Raw genomic sequence first — 14,883 nt, 5'->3', positions numbered from 1 at the left:
AAGCGGGAACTATGTCAGAGTTTATTCAGTCAAATTAATTTTATGTGTACACATACCCACTTAATAGCTGGTTGGAGCTCTTTATTGTGACTTTGCTTGTGCAGCTGGTCTCAAGGTAACTGTACAATTAACTAATCAGTCACACAATTCCTGTACATTGTAGAGGGGACCTGCGATTTGGCATATGGCATTGGAGAAGATCTGTGGTGCAGTTTATTATAGGCAAAAATGTGGTTATACTTTAGTGGTGTAGGTTGTAGCTGTGTTGGTCTAAGAACGTAGGAAGACAAGGTTCTTTGGATAAAGCTGATATCTATTATTGGGTAAATCTGATAGATATTGGGTTATAATTTAGAGGTTTTATTGCGTTTATTTAAAGACTCTAGATTACTTGATATTTGTTGCACTGTAAAGTATTATGTAATAACAAAAATAGATATGAGCATAGCTGTTGTTTTCTCACTAGCTTTATTGATGACATGAAAGAATACAGTAAATGAACAGTGGCATGTTGTTATTCGTACTTTTCTTATGCTAACTCAGACAGTTTTCATAAAAATGAAATGTGAATAACTTTCTGAAACATGATTTACATTTTCTTCCTAACATGAACTTTACTTTGAATCACTTCTCTATAGCTTATGCTTTTTTTTCCTCTTAAGTCATTCCTAGGCATCCAATGCCTTTTGTTGCCAAAAATATGTTCTATGACGAACGCTGGAAAGAAAAGCAGCAGCGAGGCTTCACCTGGTGGTTGAATTATATACTTACTCCTGATGACTTTACTGTAAAAACAAACGTCTCACAAGGTACAGTACATAAATAGAAATTATGCATTCCTGCCCAATTTATGGAAGACTTAAACATCAGTGAAAGATATATAGTGGTTAAATTTTCTTCAAGTATTATTTTATTAACTTAGGAGTCCAGTAGCCAAAAACTAGTATTTAAAGTAACATACATACAATAAGCTTGAGTGGAACCCTCTAGTAAGAATAATCTCTATTCATATATATCTTACGGTTTTTCATTCTTCACCTTTTGGTCTAAGATTGAAATGAGATGCAAATGGATCATCATTACAACTTCCAGCGATAATTTGATTATTTCAGTTGGGTATTATTTTGTCCAAAGAGAGACCCTTCAGGAAATTCTGAAGTGCTGTCTTCTAACAGTTTTGTATACTTCTGTGTTTTTTTGTGTTCTTCATCTTAGAATATTGTTTTCTTTGAAAGCTTTAGATTTAAAAACCTTAGGTGATTCTAATGTATTGATTTAATTAAATAGATGCTAATAAACAAATGGTAAGAACCTAGTCTATCTTTCAGGTGTCTGAGTTTGAATTCCTGAAAATCCATTAATGTATCTATTTGTGTAATGGCCTGTCATTTAGTCTTAGAATAAAGTCATAGGAAACAGTGAGGAGGAGGACTAACTTACCTTTTTTTTGTATAAGCAGTTTTTCAAGCACTGTAATGGGTTTGAATAGGATCAGACTTGGGTGCCAAAGTCTATTTAGGTGTGTACTTGGTGGAGTTGGATCTGGTCATTGATGTTTGAAGTAAGGAACTGGATGAGCTAATTGTCCTCAGAAAGTTTTGATTTATTCTAATGCAGAGTTTTGTTATGCCAGATACATTTTGTCAAGTGGTGTGTGTCTGTGTGAATTTTTGATTAAAACGGAAGTAGTAAGCTGGTAAAACAGATGTATAATATGCTTTTATCTTTTAATCAGTAAATGCAGCTGTCCTTGTTTTGGGAGCAGAGAATTATAAAGCTAGTGTTCCTAAAGCACCAACAAAAGATGAAATGTCCCTGAGAGCTTATACTGCTCGATGCAGGTTGAACAGACTACGACGTGCAGCTTGCCGTTTGTTTACCTGTGAAAAAATGGTTAAAGCTATTAAGAAGCTGGAAGTTGAGATTGAAACTAGGCGCTTGCTAGTTCGAAAAGATAGACACCTTTGGAAAGATATTGGTAAGAAACTATAAATATTATTTTTATTATTTTCAATAAATATAGAAATTGTACTTGGAATGCACATTGAATGTATTATGATCTGTTAGAGAGATAAAACGATCAATTGGCTTTAGCACAACGAAAACCATTTGAAACAGTTTTTTTTTTTAATTTTTATTTTTATTTTTTTACATATTATCATTCTATTGCAGGGGAAAGACAGAAAATCCTCAATTGGCTTTTATCTTACAACCCTTTGTGGCTACGTATAGGCCTAGAGGTGAGCACGCAATTTTTAAATATACATTATTATGTGCCTTCATTTGAAACGGGTTCTCTTGTTAAATTTCTTGCTCAGAAAAGTTATCCAGGCCATTCTAATTTTTTTTGTTGCTAACCTAGCAATATCATTTTTAAATTCATGTTTGCCAAGTATACCTTTTAAAAAAATAAAAGTAAAATAAAGGTAAACCTGGCAAGGTGATGCATGCACACAGTTGTGTGTGTGTACACACACTTGTATACATATTCACAATCTCTCTCTCTCTCTCGATCCTATGATCCCTGCTGACTTCCTGCTTCTGGGGCGGGGGGCTGGACTCGATGATCATCCAAGGTCCCTTCCAGCCCTAATGTCTATAAAATCTATGCAATCTTACATAATTCAATATATTTGACTGGGCAATTTTAAAAGTGCCTTTTTGTGAGGAATAATTGCAGAATGATCCTGGACTCTATATCCCCTTCTATTACTTTAATTTACCCCTTTAGTAATTGCTGGCCAATTTTAATGCATATGGTACAACTACCTTGGACTGGTTAGAGAGTTCATCACCAGGGAGCCTCGTTTTCCCTGATTAAAAAACCAGCATCCCCAGTGTGCCCAGGGATCCTGCACCCTTCAAAGCAGTGGCAGGTTCTGGAGGTGTGTTGCTGGGGTGGGGGGGTGGGATTTGTATCTGTGAGGAATCCCCACATGGCCCAGCTGTGCCAGGTCAAGCCCACTGGCTCTGGAGACCCTGGGGGAGGGAAGCAGGGTGGGAGCTTGAGCCCGTAGCCTGTGCCTGCCCCAGGTACAGATCTGGGGAGCTTATTGCAAAACAGCAAAATCCATGGGTTTCTCTGGCAAAATGAGAAACCCACATTTGCTTCTGGTAAAAGTCAAAATGCGCAGTTTACTCTTTTTTTTCTGTGAGAAACGGAAAACCCAGATCCCTGCTCATCATGGAGGCAAAAGCTGCTTTTTCAGGCAGCAAGCCAGCACATGAGGTTGATTGTTATTTAACATTTTAAAGTTTAAAGGATTGTGGGATAAGGTGGGTAATCGGAGGCTTTGAGAGCAGGGAAGGGGCAGAGGCTCCAGGAGAGTGTGGGGGCAGAGGCTACAGGGGTTGGGGGGGTGATACAGAAGGGAAGGTGGATTTGAGGCTGCCAGGGGAGCAGAGGCATGGGGAATGGGCAGGGAGAGGGGTGCAAGTGGGGGAGGGCAGAGAGGTGGCAGAGGCATGGGGTGGGAGGGGCAGGGTTAAGCTCTACTGTCTGCTCCCCCTACTGCCTGTCTCTCCCCTCTCCTCCCCGCTGCCTGCCTCCCTACAACTGCTTTCTCCACTGCACAGGTAGGGGGTAAAATTTTTAAGATTCATATTTATACATTTTCTGTGTATAGACTTTGATTAGAGTAAATATGGTATATCAATTGATATTAGTACAACTGTTACGTGTGTCTATAACATCTATTTAGAGAAATAGGCTAACTTACTACGTATTATCCCTAATGAAAAGCTCTTTGTCATTGTGAATTTTTTTTTTTGAGTTATGAATCTGCTGAAATTCTAAAGAAATCGTGTAACCACAAGCATTTTTGAGTTTGCCACTTTTTATATATTAATAGTTGTTTCCTCATTTTAGACTGTTTATGGAGAACTGATTGCCCTGGAGAGTAATAGTGATGTTATGGGTTTGGCAATGTTTATTCTAAATCGCTTGCTTTGGAACCCGGATATTGCAGCTGAATACAGGCACCCCAGTGTCCCTCACCTTTATCGCGATGGTAATGATTTCTTTTCAGAGGCATGAACGTTATCATTTAATTTTGTATTAATAAATCAGAGCTTTTAATTTTGTTTTTTATATTTCAGGTCATGAGGCGGCTTTGTCTAAATTTACACTGAAAAAATTGCTGCTATTAGTTTGCTTTCTAGATTGTGCCAAACAGTCCAGAATTATTGACCATGATCCTTGCCTCTTCTGTAAAGATGCAGAGTTCAAGGTAAAGTGAAAGACTGTGGTAGAAGACTTCTGTGTTCAGACACAAAACAGTAATACGACTTGTATTCTTTACGCATAGAAAATACATTTTTTTTAGCTTTGGCACTATCACTATTCATATTCTGATATAAACCTCCCTTAACAACCTTCCTTATCCAGCTAATCATTAGCTGAAAGACCTACCAGTAGGACCTTTGCAGTGAATGCAGTCCAAAGGGAGAACTCAAAAGCCTTATATCATAGAAGCTTGCTCCTTCACTTTTCTAAGGCTTAGTTCCTGAAGTGCAAGAATGTTAACTATATTAAATATTTCTCTCACACAGCATTGATTAGCTGAAATGTTTAATTCTCAAAACGCAACTGGAATTTTTTTTAAAAAAAAGGTTTCATGACTGCTTGACAACCCAGCACTGTCTGGATAGTAGGGCTTTTTGCCACAGCTTTGAGATCCACTGTGTTAGGATAGAAAGCATACGCTGCCACTCACTGTGTTGTCACCAGTTTGTATCTCCAATAGGTATAGCAAACCAAAAAAAAAAGTGTAGTGGTGTGAGCAATGTTGGCATTAGTCCATGCAAGTCAGATGTTTGACATCCTTGGTCTATAACAATAAATGTATTAAACCAGGAGTTTTAAACTCACTTAAACCTTCTGAACTGGTTATGAAATCATAGCGCTTCTTGTGGACTGAATCTGGACTCACCTTCTCCAGTGGAGTGATTAACATAGCTGTTTGTTTGCCTCGTTGCTGCCAAACATGTCACCAAGGGAGCTCTGTACCCTGGTATTTGGAACCAGGTTCCTCCAGGAGCCCTGCAGTCCAGAGGACTTGGCTCTGCAGGCTGTATCTTTTGAGGTGCAAATCTTTGACTAAGTGGATAAATAACAAGAAAATTGTTCACAAACTTGCTGCCACTCAGGGTACAGTCATATGATTAACAGTATGTTTTGTATTAATTAATTAAATATTTATTATTTATATTTTAGTCTCTGTGTAACATTTATTATTTGTTCTCTAAATGTATCCAGGGAGGAGGTGTCGGGACTACATTGCTTAATATGATACAGCTCTAACTTTGCTTCTGTGCTTTTATTTAGACTAGCAAGGATATTCTGTTGGCATTTGCACGAGACTTTTTGAGTGGTGAAGGTGATCTTTCCCGCCATCTTGGGTTCCTTGGATTACCAGTTAGTCATGTTCAAACACCACTTGATGAATTTGACTTTGCTGTAACAAATCTAGCTGTAGACTTACAGTGTGGCATTCGTCTTGTGTAAGTTGATAGTTTTATGGTGGTTTATTTTCTTTGTCTGATATTGCTGTAAGATAAAGAAAGAAACTTAAATGTGACCTTTCCTCTAATGTTAGGAGAGCAATGGAACTTCTCACAAAAAACTGGACTCTCTCTGAGAAACTAAGGGTTCCTGCCATAAGTCGTCTTCAGAAAATGCATAATGTTGATATTGTTCTTCATGTGCTTAAAGAACGAGGAGTTCAGCTGCAAGATGAAACTGGTAAGAGCTGCAAAGTATAGAGAGAATAATTTTCCCTTTTTAAGAGCACCAGTAACCATTTTAGTGACTGTCTGTTTTATTTACTAGGTGCTTCAATCAGTTCTAGGGACATTGTGGATAGACACAGAGAGCGAACGTTAGCCCTGCTATGGAAAATTGTCTTTGCTTTCCAGGTATTGTATAATCAAATCATGTTTAGTTGCAATTAAACTTTATTCATTGCTAAAAACTTCTGAAATCCTAAACCAAGGAGTTGATGAAAAGGTGGACTTTTTTGTTATTAGAATACGTTATGCAGATATAAAATGAAAATCATTTGACAACTATTGTCAAATTTGTCCATAAAACTTGAATTACCACCTATTGAAAACAGGTTGCCTTAATAGCAAGACTGTGGGGTTACCTGGTTAGCATCTATCAAAAAATGAATATCTAAGCATGTCTTAAACTTAACCCTGAATGAACAACTTTAAAATTAGATATCTGCTACATTTGAATCATCTTCAGCTCATTCATACAACAAGAAGATGTCAGCTGCTGCCCTTTTGAAACATTACCCTTATTAAAGTGCTCCAAGCTTTTCCTGGTATCCAGGGTTTCCTTTGTCCATGCCATAGCTTAAGTGCATCCAAAAATAAGAAACTTTTTAACTTGGGAATGGTATTATAAATGGGCATATAATAAATTATAACAACAGACAAAACCATCTACTTGTTTTAGCTTTGACTGTATCTGCTTCCTTCTCGGACATGAAAGAAAGCATTTTGTTTCACAAAGCTTGTGCAACATCTTTTCCACCTATGAAGCTGATCCAGTAAAAGATACTGCCAAGCAAATCCTACTCCTTGCATATTCTCTGAGTGATTTTTACAATCCATACAACACCAATATAAAGATAAATAAGCATATATACAGCACGAATCCAAAGGAGAGACTATTACTTTTAGCACTTGAATGGGCAAGAGTATTTTTGAAGTTTATCGTTTAATTTCAGGATGTTAGGAACACTTATGTTTTGCTGTGTTATTTTTTACATTCCAGTATTTATGTGAAAGAAAACCTTCATAGTTTTTGCATTTCTTGGCTGCTTAACATATTTGTTTCTGAGCAGGAACTAGTAATTATAGGTAAATGTATTCAGAAGTCCATAAAGTTGTGATTGTTTTATAACTATTCAGTACAGGATTTTCTCCCCATCTTAAGCTTCTGGTACTGATCATTGACATCCATGGTGATAGAGACTGAATTAACTACTGTATTGGCCTGATTTAATGGCAGTTTTTGCACTTCTAAATAAAGCACAGGATTTCTGTCAGGTTCATCAGATGCTCTTTTCAGGCTAGTCCTTCTCATCTAGCAGAAGCTTATGAATATGATCACTGTAACTGTATTATAAATAGTAGAGGAAAATACTGTTTTTTCATTGGCAGGTGGAGGTTTCCCTGAATGTGGAACAGTTAAAGGAAGAGATTGAGTTTTTAAAGAATGCACACAGTATAAAGACCAAAATGGCTGCTCTGAATCTCTCTGAACATAAAGGGAGAAAAGACAGCAGTGGTTACCCCTCACCTGAAAGTTACCAGGACAATGTGAAACTACTTATGGATTGGGTCAATGCTGTTTGTGGATTTTACAATACAAAGGTAACTAGTTTTATTTTGTATATCAAGAAAACACAGAAATTTGTAAAAATGCAAAGTGTTTTCATGGATTTTAGGGTCAGAAGGGACCTGTTAGATCCTTGAGTCTGACTCCCTGCCCTGGGCAGGAAAGAGTGCTGGGGTCAAATGACCCCAGCCAGGTGTTTGTCCAAACTCCTTTTGAATATCTCCAAAGAAGGGGACAGCACCACCTCCCTTGGAAGTGTATCCCATATTTTGGCAACCCTCACCGTAAAGAATTTTTTCCTGATGTCCAATTTCTCCTTCAGATTGTGGCCATTGCTTCTAGTTACTCTGGGCACCCTGGTAAACATCGTATCCCCTATTTCCTGCTGTCCCCCCGATGGGCTTGTAGACAGCCACAAAATCACCTTTCAGCCTTCTCTTGCGGAGGCTGAAGAGATTCAGGTCCCTCAATTGGTCCTCGTAGGGTTTTTCTTGTAGTCCTTTAACTAGATGTGTGGCCTTCCTCTGAACCATTTCCAGGTTATCTACATCCCTCTTGAAGTGTGATGCTCAAAACTGGACGCAGTACTCCAGATGCGTCCTGACCAATGTCACATAGAGGGGAAGTATCACCTCCTTAAACCTGTTTGTGATGCACCTACTTATGCAAGAAAGAGTACGGTTAGCTTTACTTATTGCTTCATCACATTGGTGACTTGTGTTCATTTTGGAGTTGACAATGACTCCAAGATCCCTCTCTGCTGTTGTGCTACTTAGAATGGTACCCCCAGGCTATAGATGTATTGATGATTCTTCTTCCCTAGGTACAACACATGGCGCTTATCTTTGTTATACTGCATCCTATTCTGTTCCACCCACTCCCCCAGCCTATCTAAATCTGCCTGGATTCACTCCCTACCCTCTAGTTTGTTTACCTTACCTCATAGTTTGGTGTCATCTGCAAATTTGGACAGAGTGCTTTCCACTCCATCGTACAAGTTACTAATGAAGATATTGAACAGTATCGGTCCTAGGACAGAGCCTTGCAGGACTCCATTGCCTACATTTCTCCAGGTAGAAACCAACCCATCCATTACTACTCTCTGGGTGCGACCTCTGAGGCAACTTTTCACCCACCGGACCGTGTAATTATCCACATTGCAAGGTTTAGTTTATTTATAAGAATTGGGTGCAACACTGTGCCAAAGACCTTTTAAAAGCTAAGAAAATAACATCTACCTCTATTCCTTCATCCAAGCATTCCTGTGACCCAGTTGTAAAAAGAAAACAGGTTGGTCAGGCAGGATCTGCCTGCTATGAATCCATGGTGGTTGCCCCCTTAACATTATTTTACCCACTGGTGCCACGCAGAGGTGATCCTTAACAATTTTCTCAAAGGTCTTGCCACGGATAGAGGTAAGGCTAACTGGCCTATAGTTACCTGGTTCCTCTCTCCTCCCCTTCTTGAAAATTGGAACCACATTGGCCCTTTTCCAGTCCTCTGGGACCTGTCCTGAGGGCCATGAGTGCTCAGACAGTTGTGCCAGTGGTTCTGCTATGACTCCAGCTAATTCCCTGTGTATCCTGCGGCGGTCAGCAGTCCGGAGCTGAGCGCCGGTGCTAGATAACAAGCTCGGACGAACAGGCGGGGGCTAACGGGGCAGAGACAGCACTGACGTGTAACAGTTTCAACGTAGTTTTATTACTTACGCTTGTAGGGAGCATAGGTTTCAGATGTAAACTTTTAGTTACTTAAAACGATTGAACCCTAAGTTGAAAACAACAAAACTAAACTAACAAAGTGAAACGGAGCGGAACAACAGCTGTTGAAAACGAGTTGACTGGTCATGCACGAGCATGCAGGGATGGGGTACGCCGGGAAACAACGGTGGCGGAGAGATAGTGTTCACAGGTGGCTGGCCTGTGAACTAGTCCAAGGCAATTCAGAGCTGGTCTCTGTTCTCTGATTTTCCTGAGCTGGTCTCTGTCTGGGTGAAACTGTGCTGACTTAAATACTTCTCAAATAGCCAATCACACGATGCCTTTTGTGGAATGTTCTAGGCCTATTATGTAATGGCTATCTGCTAGTGCATGACTGGGCATGTGCGCTCTGTCAATTTGAATACCTTATTAATCACACACTGGCCATGTGTGTGGCGCGTGTTGGGACATGCGCACTTGTCTTAGGTTCCCTCCCTCTGCATGCTATATCTGCACTGGAGTGTGGTCGTCTGAGGTGGGTGATAATACCAGTCTCTCATGGCTCTGTGTCATCAGCACCTTCTGATTTTTGGCTCAGACATATCCTAGAATGAAGATCATCAGGGCCTGTTGACTTAAATACATCCAGCCCCTCTAAGTGCCCCTTTACTAGTTTGGCACTAACAGTTTGTGGGTTGGTATCTGTCTTGTGCTTACCTAAAGTCCCATTGGGCACATGCTTGTATCCCTGTCCAGGAACACGGATGCAAAGAAATAATTTAGGAGCTTCACTTTGGCCATCTTATCTGTAGCCAGTTGCCCTAATTCATCTTGAAGGGGCCCTGCACTTTCTTTTTGCTTCCTATGTACTTAAAGAAAGACTTTGTTATCCTTAACTTTTGCTGCCAGCCTAAGCTCCATTTCCGCTTTGACCCTCCTCACTGCTTCCCTGCAACCTTGAGCCAGACAGGTATTCTCCTCCTTTGTGGCTACCCCCTGCTTCCACAGCCTGTAGGCCTATTTTTTTCCCTCCTGGCACTCCTGGATTTCCTTGCTCAACCAAGAGGGTTTCTTGGCTCTTTTGCCCCCTTTTATGTGTACTGGGATGGTCCCTTTCTGTGCCTGCAGGATCAGTCCCTTGAGAAATGCCCACCAATCCTGAACTCCCATCTCTCTGAGGCTTTTACCAGTCAGTCCCTCCCTAACTAATTTCCTGAGCTTGTTGAAGTTGGCCTTCCTGAAGACTAGCACTTCAGCCCTGCTAGTTATCTTCCCACCTTTCTCCGGATAGTGAACTCTATCAATAGGTGGTCACTATCCCCTAGGTTACCTTGTACCTACAGATCCCCCATCAAGTCATCCCCTGTGGCCAGCACCAAGTCTAGTAAGGCATTTCCCCTAGTGGGAACACTTACCTCCTGTGTTGGATGCAGGTTCTATAAGCTGGTTAGAAACTTATGTGAACAGGCAGACATGGCTGCTTGTTCTTCCCGGCAGATGTCTGGGAAGTTTAGGTCCCCCATGACAACCAGGTTCTTTTGAGCACACTGCTTCTGAGAGCTGTCTTGAGAATTCTAGGTCTAACTTGTTCCCCTCGTGTGAGAGTCTGTAATAGATCCCCAGTACCAAGTCCCTTTTTCCCTGACCCCCTGTAATCTGACCCATAGTACCTCAATTTGCCCTTCTTGGCCCAACTTAACTACAGAAGATGTATATTGCTCCTTAACATAGATTGCACTGCCCTCCCCTCCCTTTTTACCTCACTCTATTCTGTGTATACAGCTTGTAGCCCTCACTGCCAGTCGTGGGTAGGGTCCCAACAGGTTTCTGTTAGCCCAACCAGGTCAAATTCTTTGTTTGCAGGCAGGGATGCAAGTTCTTCATGCTTGTTCCTCACGCTCCTAGCATTAGTATAGAGACATCTAAGCCCCGCAGTGGGTGCCCTTAATACTTCCCCAACCTGATGCTTAGTGGGGCCCTTGGTACTTACCTGGACTGTTCTAGTACCTGGCTCTTGGTTCATCGTTCCTGGCCTCGCTCTGTCCTCAACATCCCCGTTCCCCAACAAACCTAGTTTAAAGCCCTGTATAGGAGATCAGCCAACCTATAAGAAAACAGACTCTTATGCTTCCATGCCTTTTTGTTGCAGTCTTTCAAATAATGGTTCTTTATTTTCTGTGAATAAAAATCAAGGAACCAAGATGATGCCACGCAAAGAATCTACATACTCTGCATTCTTTCCTAATATTTATCTCTCTTTGCCTTCCAAACCTATCAATAGTAATTGGTTGGCATTCGGATATGAGCATTGCATGGTCAAAAGTGTGACCTGCAGATCCAATAGACTTACTGAAGCAATTCTGAACTAGTTTGCTTGGGTTTTGTACACGTACAGTAGAACTGCAAGACCTAGACCCACCTGAGAAGCTGGATAAATATTTGGGTGACCAACCAACACAAAGCTCTACTGCTCTGGCTACTCTGTTACCAGCACGTAAACCCACTTGGTCGCATGTTTAAAATCAGCTTTGTTTCCTGTATATACACATTGTTAAATTGCACATGCAAGAAAATACTTATCTATTTTAGCATGTTTTTAGACTTGCATGAATATCAGTAACTTTTAGAAAGGTTATAAATAGAGGTGCACTGATAAATTGGTTCATGTTATATCGGCACCTATAAAAGGAAAATTGACATTATTGGCAATCAGCTTTTTGGCTGATGTGGCCAATAATTTCACTGATAAATGCTGTGTGCATGTGCACAGCCACAGCATGCATGTAGCCAGGAATGCAGCCTGGCAGCTTGGAGAGCAGCATCTGGCTACTAAGTCTGTGGGGGTGAAAGGGCAGGAGGAGGTTGAGGCCCCATGGTGAGGGGGAGGGAGCAGGGCAGGGCAGGGGCAGGCACTGCTCAGGAGGGCCACAGGGTGGGACAGAGCCATGGCGGCTCATCTGGCGAGTGTTTGGGGTAGGGGAGCTTTTGCCGCTGCGCGCACCCTCAGGAAGATACGGCAGCATGTTCTTCCTGGATTTGTGCGCTGGGTGAGGGCATGCTGCATGCTCAGGCCTTGGGGGCTGCGGTGGCCTCTTTCTGGCAGGGAGGCTGGGCCGAGGCTGCGGGGGGGGCGGTGCTGGAAGAAGAGTCCTACGGAGGGGCTATGTCAAAGTTTGAGGTGGCTGTAGCCCACCCCATAGCCCCCTGCCCTAGCCTAGCTCCCTCCTCCTCCCCACCAGAAAGAGGCCCCAAGCATGCAGCTCACCCTTGCCCTGCGCACAAATCTGGAGGGTACATGCCCTTGTGCCTCCATGGGGGTGTGTGCAGTGGTGGGAAGAGACTGGTGCAGCCCCTGGCCCAAAGCACACAGCCCATCCTCACCCTGCAATCAAATCCAGGGACACATGCCCCTATGCCTCCCCTGGTGATGTTTGCAGCGACGGGAGATCCTAACCCTAACACCCCCCCCCCCCCCCAAACAAGCTGCTTGCAGCTGTTTTATGCCCCATCCTGGGTGGGCAGTGCCTGCGTCTGCCTCTCACACCGTGGAGGCTTCTACTTGTATCGCTCTGCCCCCCCCCCCGACTTACTGGCTGGCCGCTACTCTTCAAGCTGCTGGGCTGCATATTGGCAATTGGATCTTAATTGGCCAGTATGGCCATTAAAGATACGTTTGGTACACCCTAGTTATAAAAGATCCTTCAAACTTCAATTTTTTCAATGTTTGCTTTTCTGTGAGGTGCACTGTACTTCAGGAGACATCCCGCTACATTTTTGGATTCTAAAAATGGAGAACCAGGCAAGCGTCAAGTAAATGAGTATTGTTTTCAGACAGTTTGCATCCTGTAAGGTTTTACTTTGTGTTATAAGAATAATTATGTTTCTGACCAAGTGAAATAGAATGTGTTTTCAACTTGTATCAGCTAATGAGTGCCAAATTTCAGAAGAACTGTATTTTATTTTTTTTAACCAGGTGGAAAACTTCACGGTATCTTTCTCAGATGGACGAGTGTTGTGTTATTTGATTCATTACTATCATCCATATTATGTGCCTTTAGAAGCTGTGTGCCAACGTACTACTCAAACAGTAGAGTGTACAAAAAATGGTACTGTGGTGCTCAACTCCTCATCTGAATCTGATACATCTCTAAATGTTTTGGATGGAACATTTGACCAAAGTGAGTTTTTTTTATTCTCTTTAAAGCATCATATTTAAGATTCCTTTTTGTACTGAATTTACTTATTCTTTTGCACTGAACTTTACTTTCACAAAACAAGATTGTATTTTTGTCTGTGTTTTATAAAGCTATAACTACCTCAGTCCTCTATAAGGAACTTTTGGACAATGAGAAGAGCAACTTCCAGTTGATAAATGCTGCAGTTTCTGACCTGGGTGGAATACCAGCAATGATTCATCATTCAGATATGTCTAATACAATTCCTGATGAGAAGGTTAGATATGTTTTTATTGTTGATATTGGTTCATGAACTCATGTTTTTCTCTAAAATCCTCACTTACTGTGCTTTATTTGCTATTTCCCTAGGTTGTTATTACCTACCTGTCATTTCTTTGCTCACGGCTTCTTGATCTTCGGAAAGAGACCCGAGCTGCTAGGCTGATTCAGTCAGCTTGGAGGAAACGTAGATTGAAAGTAGAGCTAAAACTTTTTCAGGTATTTTCTTTTGTGTGAGTAGCACTTACTTTTTTTAGTGGTGCAGGTAGAAATGCTAAATTAAGACAAATGCATAGTCTTGGAGGCCATGATTATGTGGTATTGAGAGTAATACTTTTTCATGAGAGGGTATGTTACAATGAAGCATGGAGAACTTGCTTTATTAAAAAACTAGAAATCTTTCCTTTTAACTACCCAGTAATTATAGGTAGCTAATTTGGTATCTAGTTCGCTGCCAGGATTATTTTTAAAACTGACAGGGAAAAGACTCCAATGGGATAAAGCTATTTTCTAATCAAAGTAGAAGTTACTTTAGTTAAGTGTATCAATAACCCCATTATTTTTACTTCAAATTTTGAAAGAATGCTGATAAGAAAAGTTATCACTAGATCTGATCAAAGGTAAAGTTTAAGCCACTGGCAAACTACTGTCACACTTGGGGAAAAAAATCCAAAAAATAACTTAAAGTAACATTGTTGTGAGGTTCTTCTTGAAACTAAGTTGTTTAAAAGCTGAAAATGTATTTTGATGGAAAGTTTAGTATTCAGGTAAATATTTCAGTTTTCATATTGAGATGCCTACTTCCCTCCCCTCCCCAGTAATATAAAATTGCAATTTATTTTGCATATGTTGAAGAGCACAGTCTTTAATTTTTACTAAAATTTCTAGGAAAAGGACAAAGCTGCTCGGATTATTCAGAGAGCTGTGATAAATTTTCTCTCTCGGCGACGTGTACAGAAAGAAGTTACGGCTGCAGTTTTCATTCAGAAACACTGGAGAAGACTTTTAGCAGAGAGGAGAATCTTGCAACTAAAACATACAAGACTGGAAAAAATTAAAAGTGAATCGGCTGTAGTCATCCAGGTTTGTTTTAAATTATCTAGGTTTACATAGCAATGAGACCACTTTAAAAGAAGCTCTTCCTTTATAGAAAGGTGTTGGGGTAAAACCAAAAGAATCGGGCCCCAAGGTTACGGTGGGCCGGGGTGGCGATTGGAACATGAACAGGTGGGATTAGCGGCGGCGAAGTCTGAGAGGCACGGAAGCATATGGTTTCAAAATAAGATGGGTTTATTTACTCACGCTTTGAAGCAGAGGCACAACTCTTTCTTTGGTTACAGTTTTGAATAAACAGGAACGAAAACAAACAACAGAAGGG

General features: G+C 41.0%; 1 protein-coding gene across 1 annotated transcript in view; it reads left to right on the top strand.

The window, feature by feature from the left end:
* ASPM (assembly factor for spindle microtubules) overlaps nucleotides 1-14,883 on the top strand; it is a 65,437-nt gene that overhangs the window by 28,085 nt on the left and 22,469 nt on the right. Inside the window, exons 5-17 of the mRNA XM_090048577.1 lie at nucleotides 663-809; nucleotides 1,736-1,978; nucleotides 2,173-2,240; nucleotides 3,869-4,010; nucleotides 4,099-4,229; nucleotides 5,327-5,502; nucleotides 5,598-5,743; nucleotides 5,831-5,916; nucleotides 7,174-7,386; nucleotides 13,025-13,229; nucleotides 13,358-13,503; nucleotides 13,596-13,724; nucleotides 14,394-14,588. Coding sequence (XP_089904703.1) covers nucleotides 663-809; nucleotides 1,736-1,978; nucleotides 2,173-2,240; nucleotides 3,869-4,010; nucleotides 4,099-4,229; nucleotides 5,327-5,502; nucleotides 5,598-5,743; nucleotides 5,831-5,916; nucleotides 7,174-7,386; nucleotides 13,025-13,229; nucleotides 13,358-13,503; nucleotides 13,596-13,724; nucleotides 14,394-14,588 — 2,027 coding nt within the window. The remainder of the gene's footprint in view (nucleotides 1-662; nucleotides 810-1,735; nucleotides 1,979-2,172; nucleotides 2,241-3,868; nucleotides 4,011-4,098; nucleotides 4,230-5,326; nucleotides 5,503-5,597; nucleotides 5,744-5,830; nucleotides 5,917-7,173; nucleotides 7,387-13,024; nucleotides 13,230-13,357; nucleotides 13,504-13,595; nucleotides 13,725-14,393; nucleotides 14,589-14,883) is intronic.

This window comes from Crocodylus siamensis, chromosome 5 (assembly GCF_052110815.1).
Source record: "Crocodylus siamensis isolate JL-2025a chromosome 5, ASM5211081v1, whole genome shotgun sequence".
Classification (NCBI taxonomy): Eukaryota; Metazoa; Chordata; order Crocodylia; family Crocodylidae; genus Crocodylus; species Crocodylus siamensis.
Note: the sequence above shows the minus strand (reverse complement) of the source record. Positions and strands in the feature narration are given on the sequence as shown.